Source organism: Delphinapterus leucas, chromosome 12 (genome assembly GCF_059928025.1).
Source record: "Delphinapterus leucas isolate spDelLeu-1000000601 "Yukka" chromosome 12, BTC_Dleu_Yukka2, whole genome shotgun sequence".
In the NCBI taxonomy this organism is placed as follows: domain Eukaryota; kingdom Metazoa; phylum Chordata; class Mammalia; order Artiodactyla; family Monodontidae; genus Delphinapterus; species Delphinapterus leucas.
The window spans coordinates 35101951-35123610 of NC_143140.1; the positions used below are offsets into that span (position 1 = coordinate 35101951).

Below are 21660 nucleotides of genomic sequence, written 5' to 3' on the forward strand. Positions count from 1 at the left end.
CTGTGTGCAATAAACAAGGTTTGTCTTTGAAAGCCACTCAGATTGTGGATTACTGTAAAAAACATGACATCAAACCTGACTGAATTAAACCATCCATCTAGGTTAAAGAAAATCAGGATTTTAAGGGAAAGAACTAACTCAGTCACTGGTGGTATTCTTGCATTTTAATAAGTTTTGTATCATATTTTAAAAGCAAGTTTTTCCTATTTTATATATAAATCACATTTCTCATAGTATTGATTTCACCATCCATTATTTATTTGGCCTGTTGCTCTAGAGTCATCATAATATCTGCTTCTCAGGCTTCTGCAGATTTTCAACCGTGTGAAATTTGCATGTAGTATGTCTGTCTGGTTCTTTTCTAAATGATTTTTCAGCTCCATTTGAAAAAATGTTTTACTGTCTATGAGCTCTTTTTTTTCCTTTTTGCCTTGTTCTTAAATTAATAATATGAATTTATGGTGAAAATTTGGTGAATATTACCTAAATGGGGTATATAAATGGCAGACCTAGAGTTTAATTTGTTACCTATTGCATGGAAATCATTCATTCACTCCTGCATGCATTCATGCATGCAGGGTCTGCTGTGTGGCAGGTACTGTTGGAGATGCTGGTAGTACTAAGAAGGATAAGATATTTTCTATGCACTTGAGACCTTGCAATCTACTGGAGGTCAGAGACAAACACAAGTATTTGCAGGAGGAGTATGATGGTACCACATAGGTAGGAAGATCTACCTCAGTATAATTGTAGTGGGGAGTGGAGGGTGTGCATGAGTGAAGGAGTGAGTGGAGGACTTTGAGAAGGAGAAAAGCATCATCAGATTTTTGCCTAAGTTTTCATTTTATTGAAGTATAATTGACATAAAATTATGTAAGTTTAAGGTATATAACATTGATTGGATACATTTATATTGCAATATTACTGTCATTGATAGCTAATACCTCTATCATGATACACAATTACCATTTCTTCTAGTGATGGGTACAGTTAAGATAGTTGATTAGCAAGTTTAATGTAATACAGTTTTGTTGTTTATAATCACTGTTAGATTAGATCTAGATCTCCATAACTTAATTATTTATCTACTAGTTGCAAGTATATATATATATATATATATATATATTTTTTTTTTTTTTTTCGGTACGTGGGCCTCTCACTGTTGTGGCCTCTCCCGTTGCGGAGCACAGGCTCCTGACGCGCAGGCTCAGTGGCCATGGCTCACAGGCCCAGCCGCTCTGCAGCATGTGGGATCTTCCCAGACCGGGGCATGAACCCATGTCCCCTGCATCGGCCACTGCGCCACCAGGGAAGCCCCACGTATATATTTTTAAACAACATCTCTTTCATTTCCCTACCTCCTAGCCTTTGGTAACCACCATTCCTTTCCGTTTTTTCAAGTTTATTTTATTTTGGATTCCACTATAAGAGATATCATACAATATCTGTCTTTCGTTGTCCGATCCATCTCACTTGGCATAATGACCTCAAGGTCCATCCATGTTGTAAACAAATGGCAGCATTTCCATTTTTCTCATGACTGAATAACTTTTCATCGTGTGTGTGTGTATGCGCCACATTTTCTTTATCCATTTATCCATAGATGACTCTTAACATTGTTTTCATGTATTGGCTATTGTAAATAATGCTGCAATGAACAGGGGGGGTGCAGGTGATTTCATTTCTTTGAAGGAACTACCCAAGGTAAGAAAAGGGGTTCCCTTTTCTCCATATCCTCACCCAACACTTATTTCTTATCTTTTTGATGATAGCACCTCACATCTGTTTTTATGACTATGTCATTTTAGTTTTGATTTGCATTTCCCTTATGATTAGTGATGTTGAGCCCCTTTTCATGTAACTGTTGGCCATTTTGTTGTCTTCTGTGGAAAAAAATGTCTCTACAGGTCCTCTGCCCATTTTTTAATCAGATTTTTAAAAAGTGAGTTGTATGAGTTCTTTATAAATTTTGGACATTAACCCCTATCCAACACATAGTTTGCAAATATTTTCTACCATTCTGTAGTTGCCTTTTCATTTTGTTAGTTGTTCCGTTAGCATTGCATAAGCTTTGGAGTTTGATCTAGTTCCACTTACTTTTTTAAAATTTTGTAAACTGTTTGTGCTTTGGATGTCATATGCAAAATATCATTAATAAGACCAATGTCATGGAGCTATTTTCTTCTAAGAGTTTTGCAGTTTCAGGTTTTATGTTTAAATGTTTAAATCTTTAATCTATTTTGAGGCAATTTTTGTGAGTGGTGTAAGGGTAGGGGTCCAGTTTTCTTTTTTTCCATATGGTTATCCAGTTTTCCCAACACCATTTATTGAAGAGACTGTCCTTTACTCATTATATATTGTTGGTTCCTTTGTCAGAGTAATTGACCATCTGTTTTGGTTTATTTCTGGGCTCTCTACTTCGTTTCGTTGATTTCTGTGTCTGTTTTTTTGTCAATGCCATACGGTTTTTATTATAGTAGATTTGTAATATAGTTTGAAAATGGAGTGTGATGCCTCCAGCTTTGTTCTTTTGTCTCAAGATTACTTTGGCTATTCAAGGTCTTTCGTGGTTCCATACAAGTCTGAGGATTGTTTTTTCTGTTTCTGTGAAAAATGCCATTGGATTTTGGTAGAGATTGTGTTGAATCTATAATTGGCTTTGGGCAGTTAATTTTAACAATATTAGCTCTTCCAGTTCATGAATATGGCATGTCTTTCCATTATATTGTGTTGTCTTTGATTTCTTCAAAGTCTTGTAGCTTTCACTGTACAGGTCTTTCATTTCCTTGGTTAAATTTATTACTAGGTATTTTGTTTTTGAAGCTACTGTGAATGTGATAGTGTTTATTTTTTTAAATTTTTCAGATGTTTCATTTTTAGTGTAATAGAAATGCAACTGATTTCTGTGTACTGATTTTATGTCCTGCAATGTTGAGTCTTTGGGATTTTCAATATATAAGATCATATCATCTGACAATAGTGACTTCCTTTACTGTTTGGATGCCTTTTATTTCTTTGGCCTGATTGTTCTAGATAGGATACTTAAGTACTAGGTTGAATAAGAGTAGTAAAAGTGAGCACCTTGTTCCTGATCTTAGAGGAAAAACTTTCACTTTTTCTTCACTGAGTACATTAGCTGTGGGTTTAGTGTATATTGCTTTCAATATAATTAGGTGTGTTTCTTCTATACACAATCTGTTAAGAGTTTTTATCAAGAAAGAATGTTGTGTTTTGTCAGATGCTGTTTCTGCACTTACTGAGATGATCCTATGATTTTAATCTTTCATTCTGTTAATGTGCTATATCATTTATTGATTTGCATATGTTGAACCATCCTTGAATCCCAGTAATAAATCCAACTTGGTCATGGTACATAATCCTTTTACTGACTTCTTGAATTTGCTAGTATTTTGTTGAGAATTTTTGCATCTATGTTTTATAGGGATATTGGTCTATAGTTTTCTATTCTTGTAGGGTTCTTTTCTGGCTTTGGTATCAGGGTAATACTGGCATATAGAATGAGTTCAGAAGTATTCCCTCCTCTCCAGTTTTTTAGAAAAGTGAAAAAGATTGGCATTAATTCTTCTTGAAATATTTGGTAGAATTCACCAGTGAAACCATCTGGTCTTGGGGTTTTCAGGGTTGGGATGCTTTTGATTACTGATTCAATCTCCTTAAATGTTATTGGTCTGTTCATACTTTCCATTTCCTGGTTCAGTCTTGGATGGTTAAATGATTCTAGGAAAATATCCATTTCTTCTAGGTTATCTAATTTTTTGGCTTATAGTTGTTCACAGTCTCTTATCATAACATATATTTCTGTAGTGTCAGTTGTAATTTCTTCTCTTTCATTTCTGACTTTATTTCAGTCTTCACTTTTGTTTTCTTAGTTATGCTTGAGGCTTTTCCTTTTTTTTTTTCCTGAAAAACCACCTCTTGATCTTTTATATTATTTTTCTGGTCTCTATTTCATTTATTTCTGCTAGGATCTTTATTATTCCCTTCCTTCTGCTAACTTTGGGCCTAGTTTGCTACTTTTCTAGCTCCTTGAGGTGCAAAGTTAGGTTATTTGTGATCTTTTTCATTTCTTAATATATGCATTTTTCACTCTCAGAACTGCTTTTGCAACACCATAGGATTGTGTGTTATGTTTCCATTTTCATTTGAGATATTAATTTTTTTACTTTTTTAAAAATTAAAATATAATTGACATGCAACATATTAGTTTCAGGTGTACAAGGTAAAGATATGACATTTAAATATACTGTGAAATGGTTAACTACAATGAGTCTAGTTCACATCCATCACTATATATGGTTCCAAAATTATTTTTCTTGTGATGAGAACTTTTAAGATCTACTCTCTCAAGGACTTTCAAATATGCAATACAGTATTATGAATTATAGCCATTATTCAGTACATTACATCCCTATGCTATACTTATCTTTTAACTGGAAATTTGTATGTTTTGCCCACATTCTTCCTCCATGCTCTGGCAACCACCAATCTGTTCTCTGTATCTATGAGCTTGGTTTTTTTTGTTGTTTTGTCTTTTCCACATATAATTGAGATCGTATGGTATTTGTATTTCTCTGTCTGACTTACTTCAGTTAGCATAATGCCCTCAAGGTTAATTCATGTTGTTGCAAACAGCAAGATTTCATTTTTTTTTTTGCGGTACGTGGGCCTCTCACTGTTGTGGCCTGTCCCGTTGCAAAGCACAGGCTCTGGACGCATGGCTCATGGGCCCAGCCCCTCCACGGCATGTGGGATCTTCCTGGACCCGGGCACGAACCCATGTCTCCTGCATTGGCAGGCGGACTCTCAACCACTGCACCACCAAGGAAGCCCATTTCATTCATTTTTATGGTGGGATATGTGTTATATACATACACATCATTTTTTTAATCCATTCCTACATTGATGGACATTGGGTTGTTTCCTTTCTTATCTTGGCTATGTAAATAATGCTGCAGTGACCATGAGGGTGCATGTATCTTTTCGACATAGTGTTTTTGTCTTCCTCAAACAAATACCCAGTAATGGAGTTGCCTGACTACATGATAGTTCGATTTTTAACTTTTTAAGTAACTCCCTACTGTTTTCCATAGTGGCTGTACCAGTTTACATTCCCAAAAAATAGTGCACAAGGGTTTCTTTTTCTCTACATGCATGCCAACACTTTTTATTTCTTTTTGATAATAGTCATTCTGATATGCATGCGGTGGTATCTTATCGTGGTTTTAATTTGCATTTCCCTGATGAGTAGTGATTTTGAGGGTTTTTTTGTGTGTTTGTTGGCCCTCTGTATGTCGTCTTTGGAAAAATATCCTTTCAGAACCTTTGCCCATTTTTTAATAGGTTTCTGCTACTGAGTTGGAGAACTTTATATATTTTGGATAATAACCCCTTATCAGATACATGATATGCAAATATTTTCTTCTGTTGCTTCTATTTGTTGATATTTTCCTTTGCTATACAGAAACTTTTTAGTTTGATGTAATCCCACTTGTTTATTTTTGCTTTTGCCGCCTTTGGTTTTGTTGTCAAATCCAAAAACTTGCAGCCAAGACCTGTCAATGAGCTTACTGCTTATATTTTTCTTCTAGTTTTATGGTTTCCAGTCTTACATTCAAGTTAACCCACTTTTATTTTATTCTATTGATGTAAGGTAGTGATCCAGTTTTCCTAACACCATTTATTGAAGAGGCTGTCCTTTACCCATTGTATATTTTGGCTCCTTTATCATAGACTACTTGACTATATATGTGTGGGTTCTTATGTTTAATTTTGACATTTTAAGTATATGTCTAGGTGTGGTTCTCTTTGGGTTCATTTTATTTGGCACTCTCTGGGCTTCCTTGATCTGGATGTATTTTTTTCCTCAGGTTGAGGAATTTTTCAGTCACCACTTCTCCCAATAAGTTTACTTCCCCTTTCTCTCTCTCTGCTCCTTATAGGACAACATCTAGCAAACTAACTTTCACACAAGTGTCCCAGAAGTCCCTTAATTTATCTTCACTGGTTTTCGTTCTTTTTGCTGCTCGGATTAGGTGAGTGCCTCTTGCCCTGTCTTCAAGTTCAGTGATCCTTTCGTCTGCTGTTGAACCTCTCTAGTGTATTTTTCAGCTCTGTGACCTCTTTGTTACATTTTGTTGACATTTTCACTGTGTTCAACCATTCTCTCCTTGAATTTGGTTAGCATTTTTATTACCTTTACTTTTCAACTCTTATCAGGTTACTTACAACTCTTATCAGGTTACTTACTTATCTCTGTTTCTTTAAGGGTTTTTCCCCCTGAGGTTTTATCTTGTTCTTTCATTTGGAATATATTCCTCTATTTCTTCATTTTGCTTGACTCTCTGTGTTGGTTTCTATGCATTTGATGATACATTCACCTCTCTCTGTCTTAAAGCATTGGCCTTGCATATGAGATGAACTTTATCATTCAGCCCTTCCCTAGCTCTTGGTTGTCTCAAACCTTTGTAGTCGTCTAAGCAGCCTATTTTATTTTTAATAGCTTCTAGTAGTTGAAGTGTGCTGAGACCAGTCACTGTCCTTAAGGAGAGGATTTCAGGTAGCACCTAGATTCAGGCTGATTAGAATTTAGACCCTCAGCCAGCAGATTTTAACAAGTGCAAATATATTCAGAACTGTAGGACCACAGTGTAAGCGCTGCTGGCCACCAGAGCCAGGTGATCTGGGGGTGTTTGCTGGGTGGCAGTCATAAAAATTGGGGCTCCAGTTAAGTGTTCTTTTCTGGGAGATACCAGTGAGCTATAGCAAGGTAGAGGGAGAGCAAAAAGATGGCATTCTCCGACCTCCATACCCTGAGTGCCTCTGTAGACTCTGGAACTGTGCCAAACCTGAAGCTTCCCCTGACCACCAGAGCCAAGTGATATAGAGGCATCCCCTGGCAAGCTACAAAAATCAGGGCACCAGCCAAGGATATAAGAATATAACTCCTTTTCTGAAGACAACAGTGATCTGGAGCAAGGCAGAGAGAGAGGGCAAAGATTGTGCCCACTGTCTCCCTTCCCCAAGAGTACCTCTGTAGGCTCCTATAAGTGTGCAAAACCAGAAGCCTGCCCCACAGGCCAAAGCTGCTATAGAAGGAAGTAGGCCTGTTTTTCAGAAAGACTGTGGGTATGTTTCAGTTGGATATCTGTGCAATGCCATAGGAGTGGTACTCTACCAAAAACTGTCTGTTGTTACAGTCCCATGGGACCCAGGACACAAGCTACCCTGGCCTCCAGGTCCATGTGATCAAGAGGTGTCCCTTCGTGGCAGCTGCAAAATCTAGGTAACCAGGTAGAAGCTCCCCTCTGGGAAATACTGGTGCTGTAGAGCATGACAGAGGAAGAGCTCAACAGTGACACCCACTACATGGAGTGGGGCAGATGGAGAGTACAGGGACAGCACCTGCTGAAAGAAGAAAAAGATAAAAAGGAAAAGAAAGTAAAAAAATGGCACCTGCTGGCTTTAACAAGCAGAGGGTGAACAGGAAGATAGAACCCTCCAGCCTCTTTCCCCATAGAATATCCCAGCAGACCCTTGCCTCTCAGACCAATGCTTTTAAAACTGGCAAATGAGTTTATTTTACGTAACATTTGGGTGCTCTTTGAAGGGCTTCTTCTGCACTGGTCCTGGGATGGATGAGTCTACATGCAAGCTCTTTAAGAGCTACATCCATTTGGCTATTCAAAGCCAGATATTTTGGGGACTCATCTTTCAGGGGCTGGTCTTAGAAACTGGTATGCCGGATGTGGGATACAAGCTATTTGTTCTTCAGGGAGAAGCTCTGGGTTTTGAGTTCTCTCCTGATTGTATGTCACTGCTGGGATGGGCTTTATGGTGAGATCGTATCTCAGCCTTTCCTACCTGCTTTGATGTGGTTTCCCTCATTTGCCAGATGTGATGGGGTCACTCCACCAGGTTCTTTCTGGAGGAGATTGTTCCATATTTAGCTGTAGATTTGGTGTGTCTATGGGAGGAGGTACGTTCAGGATCTCCCTACATTACCCTCATCACCAGAACCATTTATTTTTCCTACTAGAACAGAGATATATTTACGTCAATAAAATTATAAAGTAAAACTACAAAGAAACAAAAATATTTGACAATTGCTGAGACATAATTTTGTAAAGAAAGTTAACAGTAATCATCTTAAGTACAGTGAATTATAAAGATCTGTTGATATGGAGGAAAATAACCAGAAGAAACACAAAAATAATTGTCACAGCACATGGAACATTTCCATAAAAAGTTAGCTTCTACTTGGTCATTTAATTTTTCATCCCTGTTTAAATTTACGTTCCACTGCAGTTTCTACCTGCATGTAATATCTTTTCCACCCCTTCACTTTGAGTCTGTGTGCATCCTTAAAGCTTAATGGGATCTCTTAAGAACACCATACAGTTTGGTCTTGTTTCTTTATCCATCCAGTCACTATGTGCCTTTTCATTGGTGAATTCAATCCATTTACATTCAGAGCAATTATTAATATGTAATCTTATCAACTGCAGTCTGGTTTTGTATTTCCATTATTTCTTTTTCTCTCTGCCTACATTTGTAAATTGGTTATTTTTCATGGTGGTATGCTCTTCTCCCCCCTCTTTTGTGCGTCTGCTCTAGATTTGTGCTTCGTGGTTATCAAGGGGGGGGGTTCCATAAAACATCTCTTAGATAAAACAGTCCATTTTAGGTTTATAGAAACTTATCTTTAACCCCGCAGGTATCCATTATTTTGCTCCTCCCTTTTGCATATTGATGCCTCAGTTTATATTTATTAACTTATAGTTATTTTTCCTACTTTCATTTAACGTTTATACTATAGTTGAGTAGTTAACACACCATCCTCCTACAGAATTATAGTTTTCTAAGTCTGGCTGTATGTTTCTCATCTTTACCAGAGTATTTTGTAATTTTGTATGTTTTCATTTCAGCTTGAAGAACTCCTTTCATCATTTCTTGCAAGGCAGATCTAATAGTGGTGAACTCCCTCAGATTTTGTTTGTCTGGGAGAGGCTTTACTTCTTCATATCTAAAGGATAACTTTGCTAGATAAAGTAGTCTTGGCTGGCCACTTTTATCTTTCAACTCTTCAAATATGTCATTCCACTGTCCTCTGGCCTGTTGAATTTCTACAGAGAAATCTGCTGACAGCCTATTGGCAGTCCTTTGTAAGTTCTCTTCTTTTTTTTCCCTTGCCTGCCTTTAATATCTTGGAGAATGTCTTTTTGCATTGAGATACTAGGATGATCTACTAGCTTTGTGGACTTGTATGTCCAAGTCTTTCCTCAGATTTTGGAAGTTCTCAGCTATTATTCTTTAAGTTAACTTCCTGCCCCTGCCTTCTCTGTTTGGAATTCCGATTATCCTGACATTTGTCAGGATATATGGATGGATATATGGATATCCATAGATCATGTAGGCTTTCTTTGCTCTTTTTCTAAGTTCCCTCTTCTCTTTTGTGTCATTTCAAATTTTCTATCCTCCAAGTCAGTTTTTCTATCTTCATATGCTCTGCCTTGCTACATATTCTCTGCATTGCATGCTATCCAGCACCAGAATTTTTGTTTGGTTCTTTTTTAAAATTTCTTTCTCTTTTAAAGGGTCATTTTGTTCACATATTTTATTCCTGATTTTATTGAATTGTCTTTCTGAGTTTTCTTGTAACCTGTTGAGTTTTTTATAACATCTATTTTCAACTCTTTATCAGATAGGTTGCAATATTCTGTGGCTTTGAGTTTGCTAGAAATAGTTTTTATGTGATGCCATGTTTCCTTGATGTTTCATAATCCCTTTAGATTTGCATTGTTGTTTTTGCATATGAAGTAGTCTTAACTCTTTTCTCGTTGCCTTCAGCAGATGGTATGTTATATTCTGTAGTGTTGATATTATCCGGGTTTTTACTGTTTTTGTGAATTTATACCTGCTCCAGTCTTCTTGTTCCCTCTTTTGGGTGAGTTTTTAAACATTTATGCCATCTCTGTTTCTTACAGTTCACCAGGCTGGCTACTGGAAACCTCTCTTGTTTTCCAGAAGGTTGCTATAGCTCAAGTTCATGGTTTCTGAGCAGGCTCTCAGTCTACTGGAGCTTTCTCTTGCAGTGGCACTTGGGACCCACACAAGGAGCAAACGTAGAGTGGGGGGAAAGTGTGGGTTTACCACTGGGTACATTGGGGGCACCTGCAGATCCAGTAGGGTGATCCCATTGGCTCCTAGGTGGACTTCTGCTAAGAACAATCCCTTTCCCACCAACTGAAGTTCTAATTTGCATCTTTCCTAATATCCTCCCTACCCCTGGTTCTAAAGCTCCCATCTTAGTAATCCAGTTGCTGGTGGAGAAATGATTTTTCCAGCCACTTCCAGTCTAGCTGGGCACTCACTCCCTGCTTTCCTTTTCCCCTTTCAGTGTTTCTTTGGGCAGAGGCATGGTGCCAGGAAAGCTTCTCTACTGCCTTCTGTTGCAACCAAACTAGCTTTTTTTTTTTGTCTCCAGTTATGTGCTGGAGTTTCCCGTTGGGAGGTCTAGACTTCCGCAAGTTCTCTGTCTTGTATGTGAGTGCCTGGCAAGAACAAAAGGGGTCTGGGCAGTTTGGCTGGCTCCTCTGGTTCCCCACCTCGAGCAGACGTTTGTCTCTTACCATCTTTGTGGTGAGTGAGACTACTCCTGTGTTCCTTGGAATAAGACACTAGGTCCCAGAACACCACAAAGGCACTTTTGCTCATGTATGAATGTCCAATTTGTTGATTTAAAAAGGAATAAATAGTAGGAACATTTTATGGCATCATATTGCTAATATCACTCTCCAGGATCATCAGATTTTCACTTTAGGAAGTACACTTTGGGTGCATGGTCAAAATTAGAAGCATGAAATGAGGGAACACTTATAGGACTCTTACTTCCCCATCTAAAGATAATGCAAACATTTGATTTTGTATATAGCATTCTATCATTTTTAAAGTCATTATAGTATATTGGTCTAATAGATTTTTCCAAATGGAACAGTGGAATGGTGATACATCACATTATTTATTCACTAAGCCTACAAGGTAATATTATTGCAATTAATATTTTCCCTCATATTTCTAACTTATTATTGTATAAAATAGTGGCTTTTTGAATTACTATAAATGTATTGATCTGCACTTTACAAAAAAGAAGGAAGCCATGTAGAGTTTGCAACTTCAAAAGCAAATTCATTATAATATAGGATATTTGCTTAAATTTGGTGTCCTTTATGTATAAATTGGAAACTTACTTAGGAAATGTTACAGCTAAAGGGAGATTACCCAAGGTTACATTATATATAAGAGTATGAAAATACCTATACCCTTGCCACTTTTCTTTCAATTGAAGTTAAAAAGCACATACATACCAGAGCTACTGCAAAATCTAACTGCCCTAGCCATACTTACAATATACTGCACAAACGAAATTGACCTTACTTTACTTTGTTACTAATAAAAACTTTCTTTGTATAATATTACTGAAATCTTATTAAAAGTAGAGAATTCTAGTTTCACTAAATGCTGTCTGACTTTATAATTATGTGAAAACTAGTATATTTCACTTTAATTAGGTGGTTGAAAACAAAGGCATTTTATATTGCAGTAGCTATATTGCAGTAGCATAGAAGTCTCTAATTCCATACATGCTTCATAGAAACTGAACTCTTATTGACAGTATTTTAGTTTATTATATTGCCATAAAGTAATGGTTAATGGTAAGTCAGTAAAATTAGTAATAAAAGTGAAAATTCTCATAGTTGTTTTTGCAGATCTTAAGTAGACAGTACACATGATATTTCCCTTAATCTACTCCACTAGTTATAAATGACATACAAAATGGTTTTGGTAGCCATAATTAGTTTTTCTTGATTTATATATAACCTTTTTGGTTACTGCTTTCTGCTATCATAGTAGAAATATATAAACCACATCAATAGCAAGCATTCTGAAAACTATTGTCCATTATAGTACTAGTTTTTGATTTTTTAAAGTAATTTTATTATAAATTATTTGAATAAGAGTACATATTAAATCTGTCATTTTTGCACAGCAAAGGAAACCATAAACAAAACGAAAAGACAGGACTTCCCTGGTGGCACAGTGGTTAGGAATCCACCTGCCAATGCAGGGGACACGGGTTCAAACCCTGGTCCAGGAAGATCCCACATGATGCAGAGCAACTAAGCCTGTGCACCACAACTACTAAGCCTGTGCTCTAGAGCCTGCAAGCCACAACTACTGAAGCCCGTGCTCCACGACAAGAGAAGCCACCACAATGAGAAGCCTGTGCACTGCAACGAAGAGTAGCCCCTGCTTGCCGCAACTAGAGAAAGCCCGCACACAGCAACAAAGACCCAATGCAGCCATAAATAAATAACTTTATAAAAAAAATAAGGACAACCTAAAGAATGGGAGAGCATATTTGCAAACAATGCAACTGACAAGTGCTTAATTTCCAAAATACACAGACAGCTCATACAACTCAACAAAAAAAACAACCCAATCCAAAAATGGGCAGAAGACCTAAATACACATTTCTCCAAACAAGAAATACAGATAGCCAGTAGGCACATGAAAAGATGCTCAGCATCGCTAATTATTAGAGAAATGCAAATCAAAACTACAATGAGGTACCACTTCACACCTGTCAGAGTGGCCATCATTAGAAAGGCTACAAATAACAAATGCTGGAGAGGGTGTGGAGAAAAGGGAACCCTCCTACACTGTTGGTGGGAATGTAAGTTGGTGCAGCCACTGTTGAAAACACTATGGAGGTTCCTCAGAAAACTAAAAATAGAATTACCATATGATCCAGCAGTCCCATTCTTGGGCATATATCCAAACAAAACTATAATTCAAAAAGATACATGCACCCCAATGTTCATAGCAGCACTATTCACAATAGTCAAGACATGGAAGCAACCTAAATGTCTATCAACAGACGAATGGATAAAGATGTGGTACGTTTATACAATGGAATACTACTCAGCCTTTAAAAAAAAGAATGAAATAATGCCAGTTACAGCAACACGGATGCAACTAGAGATTATCATACTAAATGAAGTCAGAAAGAGAAAGACAAATATCATATGATATCACTTACATGTGGAATCTAAAATACAACACAAATGAACCTATCTATGAAACAGGATCACGGACATAGAGTACAGAATGGTAGTTGCCAGGGGAGGGGGTTGGTAGATGTAAGCTTTTATATACAGAATGGATAAACAACAAAGTATTACTGTATATCACAGGGAAGTATATTCAAAATCTTATGATAAACCATAATGGAAAAGAATATGAATATAAAAAAAGAATGTGTATATATGTATAACGGAGTCACTTCACTGTACAGCAGTAATTAACACATTGTAAATCAACTATACTTTAATAAAAAACACATTCATCTTAAATTAAGGTTATTAAAAATATGGAATATGATTTCCTTTTTATTTTTACATCATAATTCTTTCTCTAATCAATATTTTTTGTTTTAGGTCACTTTTCACATTGAACCATATAAGAATCGAGATGATAAAAACATGTACCAAAATATCAGATACATTATAGACAAGTGAGTTTCTTCTGTCCTATAATTACTGTTATATGATCCAATGATAATTACTGTTATAAGTATGTTTATATTTGAGAGATTTGAATGACTTACAGTATGACATATTAAAATTAGTTTAAACTAATTTTGTAATGAATACTGCAATCATTTTAAAGAACATTTCTGAATTTCCTTATAATTCACTTTCTGTATGAATAGTTACAGTAAAAACAGGAACCTGTTTTATGTGTATATTAGACTATGATTTCTGTCATCTGACATTTAAATTAGTATTCTGCAAATCATATGAATATAGAGTTGTCTTTTTAAAAGCAAGTTCAGAGTATGAAATGTGAACTGCTTTTGCAATTTTGAATTGCTATTAGATATGGCAGATCCACATCTAATATTTTCATTTAGTATGATTACAAGGAAAGAATTTATTAATACAGTTTCATTTTGTTTAAGGGTTTACTAATAATAGTCTGTGACAGCTGCCATATTCTTACAAAAAACATGTCAGCAACAGTGGGACATTTATCACTTATACAAAAAACAAAAACAAACAGTATTTTCATGTAGAAAATGGGCTTTTTATTGTGTTAGTCATCATTTCTAAACCTCAGTATAATTTCTTGTTTGTTAATGTATCCAGTATCTCATTCTTCAATGTGTAAAATTAAAAATGCATTTTTAATGTTTACACTTATATAGCTAATTCCCCAAAGGTGAACAGTGTGCTTAAACTGCACTGATTACCTTCATTTTCAATACATAAACATTGTCTATTGCAACTGAGTTATGAATATTCATTTTGCTTTCATATATGTTTGTATTCTAGATATGGAAATCATCCTGCCTTTTACAGGTACAAGACTAAGAATGGCAGTGCTCTTCCACTGTTTTATGTCTATGATTCCTATATCACAACAGCTGAAAAATGGGCCAATCTGTTAACCAGCTCAGGGTCTCAGAGCATTCGCAACTCTCCTTATGATGCATTGTTTATTGCACTTCTAGTAGAAAAAAAACATAGATATGAAATTCTTCGAGGTGGTTTTGATGGAATTTATACGTATTTTGCCACAAATGGCTTTACTTATGGCTCATCCTATGAGAACTGGGCTAAGCTAAAATTTTTTTGTGATCAGTTCGACCTAATGTTCATCCCAAGTGTGGGCCCAGGATACATAGATACCAGCATCCGTCCGTGGAACAGTCAAAACACTCGCAACCGAGTCAATGGGAAATATTATGAGGATGCTCTGAGTGCTGCACTCCAAGCCCACCCCAGTATAATTTCCATCACCTCTTTTAATGAGTGGCATGAAGGAACTCAGATTGAAAAAGCTGTTCCCAAAAGAATCAGTAATACCGTGTACCTGGATTACCGGCCTCATAAACCAAGTCTTTATCTAGATCTAACTCGTAAGTGGTCTGAAAAATACAGTAAGGAAAGAGCAACTTATGCATTCGATCACCAGCTACCTGTTTCTTAATGCATTGATTAAAGTTTAATAATTATAGATATCACCTAATTTCAATACATTCCTTTTGTTTTGAGTTATGGAAAGAAAACTCTCAAAGTCAGTATGTACTATTAGCTCTAATAAAAATAATTTGTATATTTTTAAAGGTAGTAATATTATCATTGCCACCTTTCACAATGGCGATGTTGCACTGAGAAAAGTTGTGCAAATAACATTCCTTGTGGCATAATTTGGTGAATTTCTGACTGGAATTGAAATCCTGCTTTATAGCTATTTTTGTTTCACAATAGGTAATTGCTTGTGTTATATAGAGTAGTTAGCACACAGTTAAATCCTACTTGTATTCTGGGCCCAAAGAAAAAGGACTGTGTATATATTTGATATGTCTATTGAAGAACAAAGACCTAAAAGATAATGTACATGGTTCCTTTTTCATTTTTTTAATGATCCACTCAACTTCATCATATTAGCATTCAGACTCTGGATAACTCTCCAATAACAATTCTTCAGAAAAATATCATATACCTTAAGCCTTACCTTACTGTGAACCATATTTTGTTAGGAAGGTCTGCTTTCTATAGTACAATATGTATCATCATTTGCAGATTTTTGGTTTCCTAGCGCTTGCTAGGTGTTTTGCATGTCTAATGTTTGTTTCTACATTATAAATTTCAGGCTTTAGAAGGAAAATCTTTTCATAAAGGTTAAGGATTGCTTCTGAGTTATTAAAAAAAAATAGCTGCTTTACAATTATGAAAATACAGTGCCTCAAATGTTATTTTAGGGTACCTTGTCAATCTTTAACTTATTTTATTCATATTTTTCAATTTAATATTAATCAGAGACCAACTGTTAGATAAGAAAAAGTTGATACTATCATTGGATTGCCTTCTTTTAAGATTTTAAACTGTTTTTACTAAAACTAATAGAGAAAATTTACTTACCATTTCAGATTTTAAGGATATGGAAATGAAAGTTCATTACTAAGTTTGACTTTTTATTAGGTATAACACTTAATGATGGAAATATTTAAGACTTTATTGTCTATAATATAACATCCCCATCTAAAAACATTATACTTTTATGTTACCTAACAGGTTAAAGAGTTGTGATCAATTGTCATAGTGTGACAAATTAATCATCTGTAAAAATGAATCTCTTTACTTTAAAAACTACAGAATAAAATACACTCTTATTATCGTTAATATTTGTAACTAGAACTATAGTAAAAGAATCTAATATATATGCTATTACATGAATTTTTTTTTAGATATTTAATTTGTTAAATGTAAGCAATAGGGAAATACTAAACAATACATATAAATATTCTGAATATATGGACATTCATTCAGAAACAAATTAGCAGTGGAATTTATCATAAAATAACTCATTAGACAAATTTAATTTTAAGCAGTGCTTTTTAAGTTAACTATCATGTCTTTGAAAAGAAGCATGATTAATGTTAAACTTATTTATAACTGAGAATTTGCCATTTCTCAGAATGTTCAGACCATGGGAAACCAGTATAATAGTAATTAGTAATTCACCTTGTAGAGGAAATTACAAGAATAAATCACTATAATGTTACAACTAAGTATCTTCATAGGAACACTCATACAGATACAACCTGTGGATTTTTTTTTTCTTACATCCAGTTAGCCACTATATGTTATCTTAGGGATAAACTCTAAATATGGTATACTTAATAATATTTATAACATACCATATTTTATTAAAGTTTAGTTAGAGAGATGTCTAACACACAGGAATTTTTGTCATTGCTTATGTTGTATAGTTGAACCCATAATGACAATTTTATGAAATAGTTCTGAGATTACGAGAAAGTGTATAAAAACAAGGTCAGCAAATCCTCAACACGGACACCACCATTTCTCTCCTGCTCCCATTGCAGACATATAGATAATCTAGGACTGCAGAATTTCCCTCTGAGCTTTGTTCTAATGCACTACCCCAACCAGCCACTGACAGTTGGTTTCAAAGTAAGATAAAACAGAGTCTGTCTTCATTGCAGAAAGTTAATTAATTCTCAAGGGAAGAATGTTTGGAATCAGCTCTAATGATAGTTTACTGATTTATAACTATTTGAATATCATGTTTCTTTTCTCCTCTTCTTAAAAAAACAGTTATTAGAAGGAATTATCTCTAATAATTTTGTTATTCTTAGGGAAGAACGCTTTCAAAATCTTCCTCAGGTATTCATTACAGCTGCCTTTACCATTTGACTTATAACAAGTTTAGATTGCATAATCACAAGAAATCAATTCTTTGCTTTTAATTCAATAAACTAAAGTAACTGTTAAAGAAAAAACAGTGTAATATATGCAATGCATGAATCAAAATGAATTATTTTATGGTTTAATCAGTCTAATTGTTTTGACTGTATAGAAATCAAATCTTTTACTACTCTCTTTAAGGACTGATATTGTCAAAAACTGCTGTAATTGATGTTGATCTCAGCTGTATATTAACTTTTTTGTTTTAAGAGTAGTTTAAAAATGACTCTTTTGTTACATGAAGTAGTTAACTTTCACCTAATAAAAGCATACAGGGAATAAATTGTATCTTAGATATAAAAATCTGTTTTTTTTATGAAATGTTTAATTTCTGATTAACAGTTCAAAAGTAGTAGTCAGTCGCCACTCTATATATCTTCTCTATTTGAAATATACAGCATTTAAAAAGTAGATATCTTTTAACTGTACTTTTAAAATCTGTGAATTTGTGTTATACACACAAAAATATGAATTTTTTTAATTTGGAAGATGGTTTATTTTTTTATTCTTTGGGCATAATCATATATGAGCTCCAACATCCTTTAGAAAATTGATCTTACCCTAAAACAGCAAAAGTAACAAGCCACTAGAGAACCTACCAAGTTCATAACCAAGCCCTTTTTGAAACTGATCACAGTTATTCAATTTAAACATAGTGACTGCTCCTAAACTCTATAGTGCCTACAGAAGCAGTCCTTAAAAGTCTTTATCTAAATTTTGAATTAAGGTCGAACACTCTCATGTCCCATAGTGTAGAAGCAATACTTTATTTACGACCAGCAAATTTTATTTTTATAAATATTTACAATTTCAAAAAGAAAAATTGAGCCAAAAATAGATTTTTGGCTCAGCTATTCCTTTTTTTAAAAAAAAGTACTGTAAATTTAAATGTACTTTAAATTTAAATTATATACTGACTGTTATATATCCACATAAAGGCTAAATGTTATAGTATGCTTAATACAGGATTATTATCCTTCAGAATGCAGGTACTACTTTGGCTTACTTACAGAGTCATCCTTAGTCAAGTCAAAGAACTTAGCAGTAGTGCTATTATATTCCCAACTATTAATGAAGGGGGGAACATTTTTCAATGTTACTAGATTTTGTTGTTGTAATTACCATTTATTATATCAAAAGAAAAAATAATTTAAGACCTAATAAGCAAATAATCATAGATCTAAAATTTACTGAAGTCAAAACATAGTGGTACTTTTTATATTGTGTGTTCTAAACTTCATTTAAAGCATCTTATATATTGAAGTTCAAATTTCTCATTTATATAACCTTAAATGTAACCATAAAGTTAAAAAGCCTTAGAGTCTATCTCATTGAAATAATTATTTCATGAAACAAAATAATGATGTACCATGGTAGTGATAATTCTGTATACAATTCAACTTATACTATATGATTGTATTGTCATGCTTTTGTGTTTTTACTTTAGATTTTTTTAATTAATTTTTATTGGAGTATGGTTGCTTTACAATGTTGTGTTAGCCTCCACTGCACAACAGAATGAATCAGCCATACATATACAGATATCTCCTACTTTAGATTTTTAACCTGTTTAAAAAGTCAAAACAACAATCATTATAAACACAAAGTGGCAGTCTTCTGCTACTCAGTAGCATTTAAAATACATTATGTCCATGCATAAAAGTATTTTTTAGTCCATTTTATAAAAGCCATTTTCAAAGCACTATATATCACCATGTTAATTTGATTATAGTATCTAACAATGTGACTTTTATACGGATCTTGAAAATATCATATGCAAAAGAGAAAAATAGAAGAAATTCATTTGTAATACATGCAGTACCTTTTAGAAATGTATATGTTTGAACACAGTCACCTAAGAATAGCAGCCACACTTTTTTTAGTTTATACACACTAAATTTATATTTGAGTACTGCTGTTCTATATATCGTTAATTACCCAAACGTATTATCCATATGGCAGACTATTAAGCCATTACTATTAAAATTGTGCAGTCCAGTCTGGCTTCATGCAAAAAGTCAACTGCAAATCTGATAGCTAAATTCTTACTTGAAAATTTGCTGCATTGTTATATTTAAAGTACATTCTTGAAAATTATGCTCTTGGCTTTTTAGGTATCTTGTAAGAACAATATTTAGTGACAGTCATTATATGAACAGTAGTTGAGCTGAAATTCTGTTTTATTTTTCCTCATGAGTGTTTGTAGCTAAAGGCTTAATTTAATCCTCAAATAAAATATTCCATTAATGCACATTATTTTCTCATTTCATTTTTTTACTTGAGTCATTCTTAAATAAAATTTAGGTAGTGTTTCCTCCTATAAGAATATGTGCATGCTGATTCTTTGCAAACAGGATTTGACATATTTTTCATAAGAAACTGTTACAAAATTAATATATATAAACGAATGACAGAATTTTAAAAAGGAACATACATATATGATACTAGCATATATGGTTGACTACACATTTGGTATTGAGAGCTTCTGAGTAGCTAATGCAAGATGTTATGGCTCTTGTTGCCAGAAAAGAAGCACCTCCTTTCCTATGCAAGGCAAACTTTGCCTTGTCAATACATTTTAAAATACATTTCTCAAATAGGCGTTATACCTAGGGTCAAAAATGCAGAAACCTATAGGAGACTGTCAGGCAATATAAGTAAATGCATCAGGTTTAAACCCAGTCAGAGCGACTGTGGACAACTGTCTTCTAATAAGAGTAGTTGCTAACAGCTCCTGTCAGTGTTGCCCCTTCTGTAGCTTGGGTCCCTAAAACGAGGAAGTATGTATGCCTGCGTGTTTGTAAATTTTTCTAATTATAACATGCTGGCAGATACTGCAAAAGATTTTTAAAATACTCACTGGTTGGCTCAGTTCATTGGTCATTAGTTTGTGACTGCTGATGCAAAGAATGTAAAACTAGATTATGAAAAATGTCCTGAATGTTTTATAACACTCAAGGGGATTTCATATGACTAGTTATTGTGATGATTATTGGATATATTCCAAGTATGAAACAATAAAACACAAGTCAGTGAAAGTAAATCCATGTGGCTCTGATGATGTGATAGCTTTCCCCAGGTCTTATCTCAGAATAAGATAAGAAATCAGAAATTAAAGCACCAAAAAAGTGAGTTAGGTGCATATCTCTCCGCCAGTCTTCTCTATTATTCCTCCTAATTTGACTTTTGAATAGCTGATTTGAATTAATTCTCACTGAGAGGGACTTGGAATGCTTTTTATTCTGTTGCTTTTTAGATATGGATTCATTGTTGAAGCCTGGCAAGTAGGTAGAAAAAAAACTGTAGGTAATTGTGTTTAATTCTAGTCTCCACTTCTGCAACCTACTTTCTGTCCTTTTGCTGCCTGCCTGCCTGCCTCTGCCTATCTGCCCACTATTCAGCCTTCCTATCTTGCTTAGTCTCAACTCACCTGCCTTTCTTATCTGCTTTGTTTCAAAAAGGATGTTAGTGATTTGTTAGAATACATAACATGTAACAATATAGTCTTAAAAGGAGAGCAAGAATAAAAATGCACCTATTGAGCCCAGCATTAAATAAAAACTGAATAATGTGGTAAATACACTGCTATACTGGTGGTCACAAATTTAAAATCCAAGCTTTGAGTAGCCAGTATGAAAAATAACATCTCATCATGTACACTGTGCATTGTCCATAGTATAAGATAGAAATAAATTTCTCAAGAAAAGTATAGCTGCTTTGCTATTAAGAGAAGAATTTCTTCTGAGGAGTCTCATAAAGAGGATACTAATAATATAATACAATAAAGATTATATTAATCTTTTTATGGCTGAGTAATATTCCATTGTATATATCTTAATAATGAGTGTAGTGGTGAAGGGGATATACATTTAAGTCAGGTGCTAGCTTCTTTTAAGATACTTACATTTTTTAACTTATAAAGCATTATGTTTTATGTGATACAGTTTACATTTTTGGATTCCTTATGTCTAATCAGCTATATCCATGACAGAGCTTTTCTCATAAATAATCAAAATGAAAGGCAACTGAGTCAAATACAGATTAGTTCCAGAAAGGAAAATGAAATTAACTATGTAGCTCAGAATTTTATATAGAAAAAGATTTACATTTGCTGAATTGGTAGTATATTAACCATAACTCACCATTCATTAACAAAAAATAAACCAGAACGTTTACTATAAATTGATCTGTCCAGTTTCCGTATCTTTAAAAGGAGGGGATTGGATTGGATGATGGCTCAGATTGCTAATCAGCACTAAAATTATTTTTATACTAATGTTATTAACAGCATCAAAAGAAAAAA

At 34.4% G+C, this 21660-nt stretch overlaps 1 protein-coding gene across 1 annotated transcript in view; it reads left to right on the forward strand.

Moving 5' to 3' along the window:
• MANEA (mannosidase endo-alpha) overlaps window positions 1-19608 on the forward strand; it is a 74148-nt gene extending 54540 nt beyond the window's left edge. The window contains exons 4-5 of the mRNA XM_022552790.2: window positions 13518-13594; window positions 14415-19608. Coding sequence (XP_022408498.1) covers window positions 13518-13594; window positions 14415-15072 — 735 coding nt within the window. The 3' untranslated portion in view covers window positions 15073-19608. The remainder of the gene's footprint in view (window positions 1-13517; window positions 13595-14414) is intronic.
• Window positions 19609-21660: the final 2052 nt, after the last annotated feature.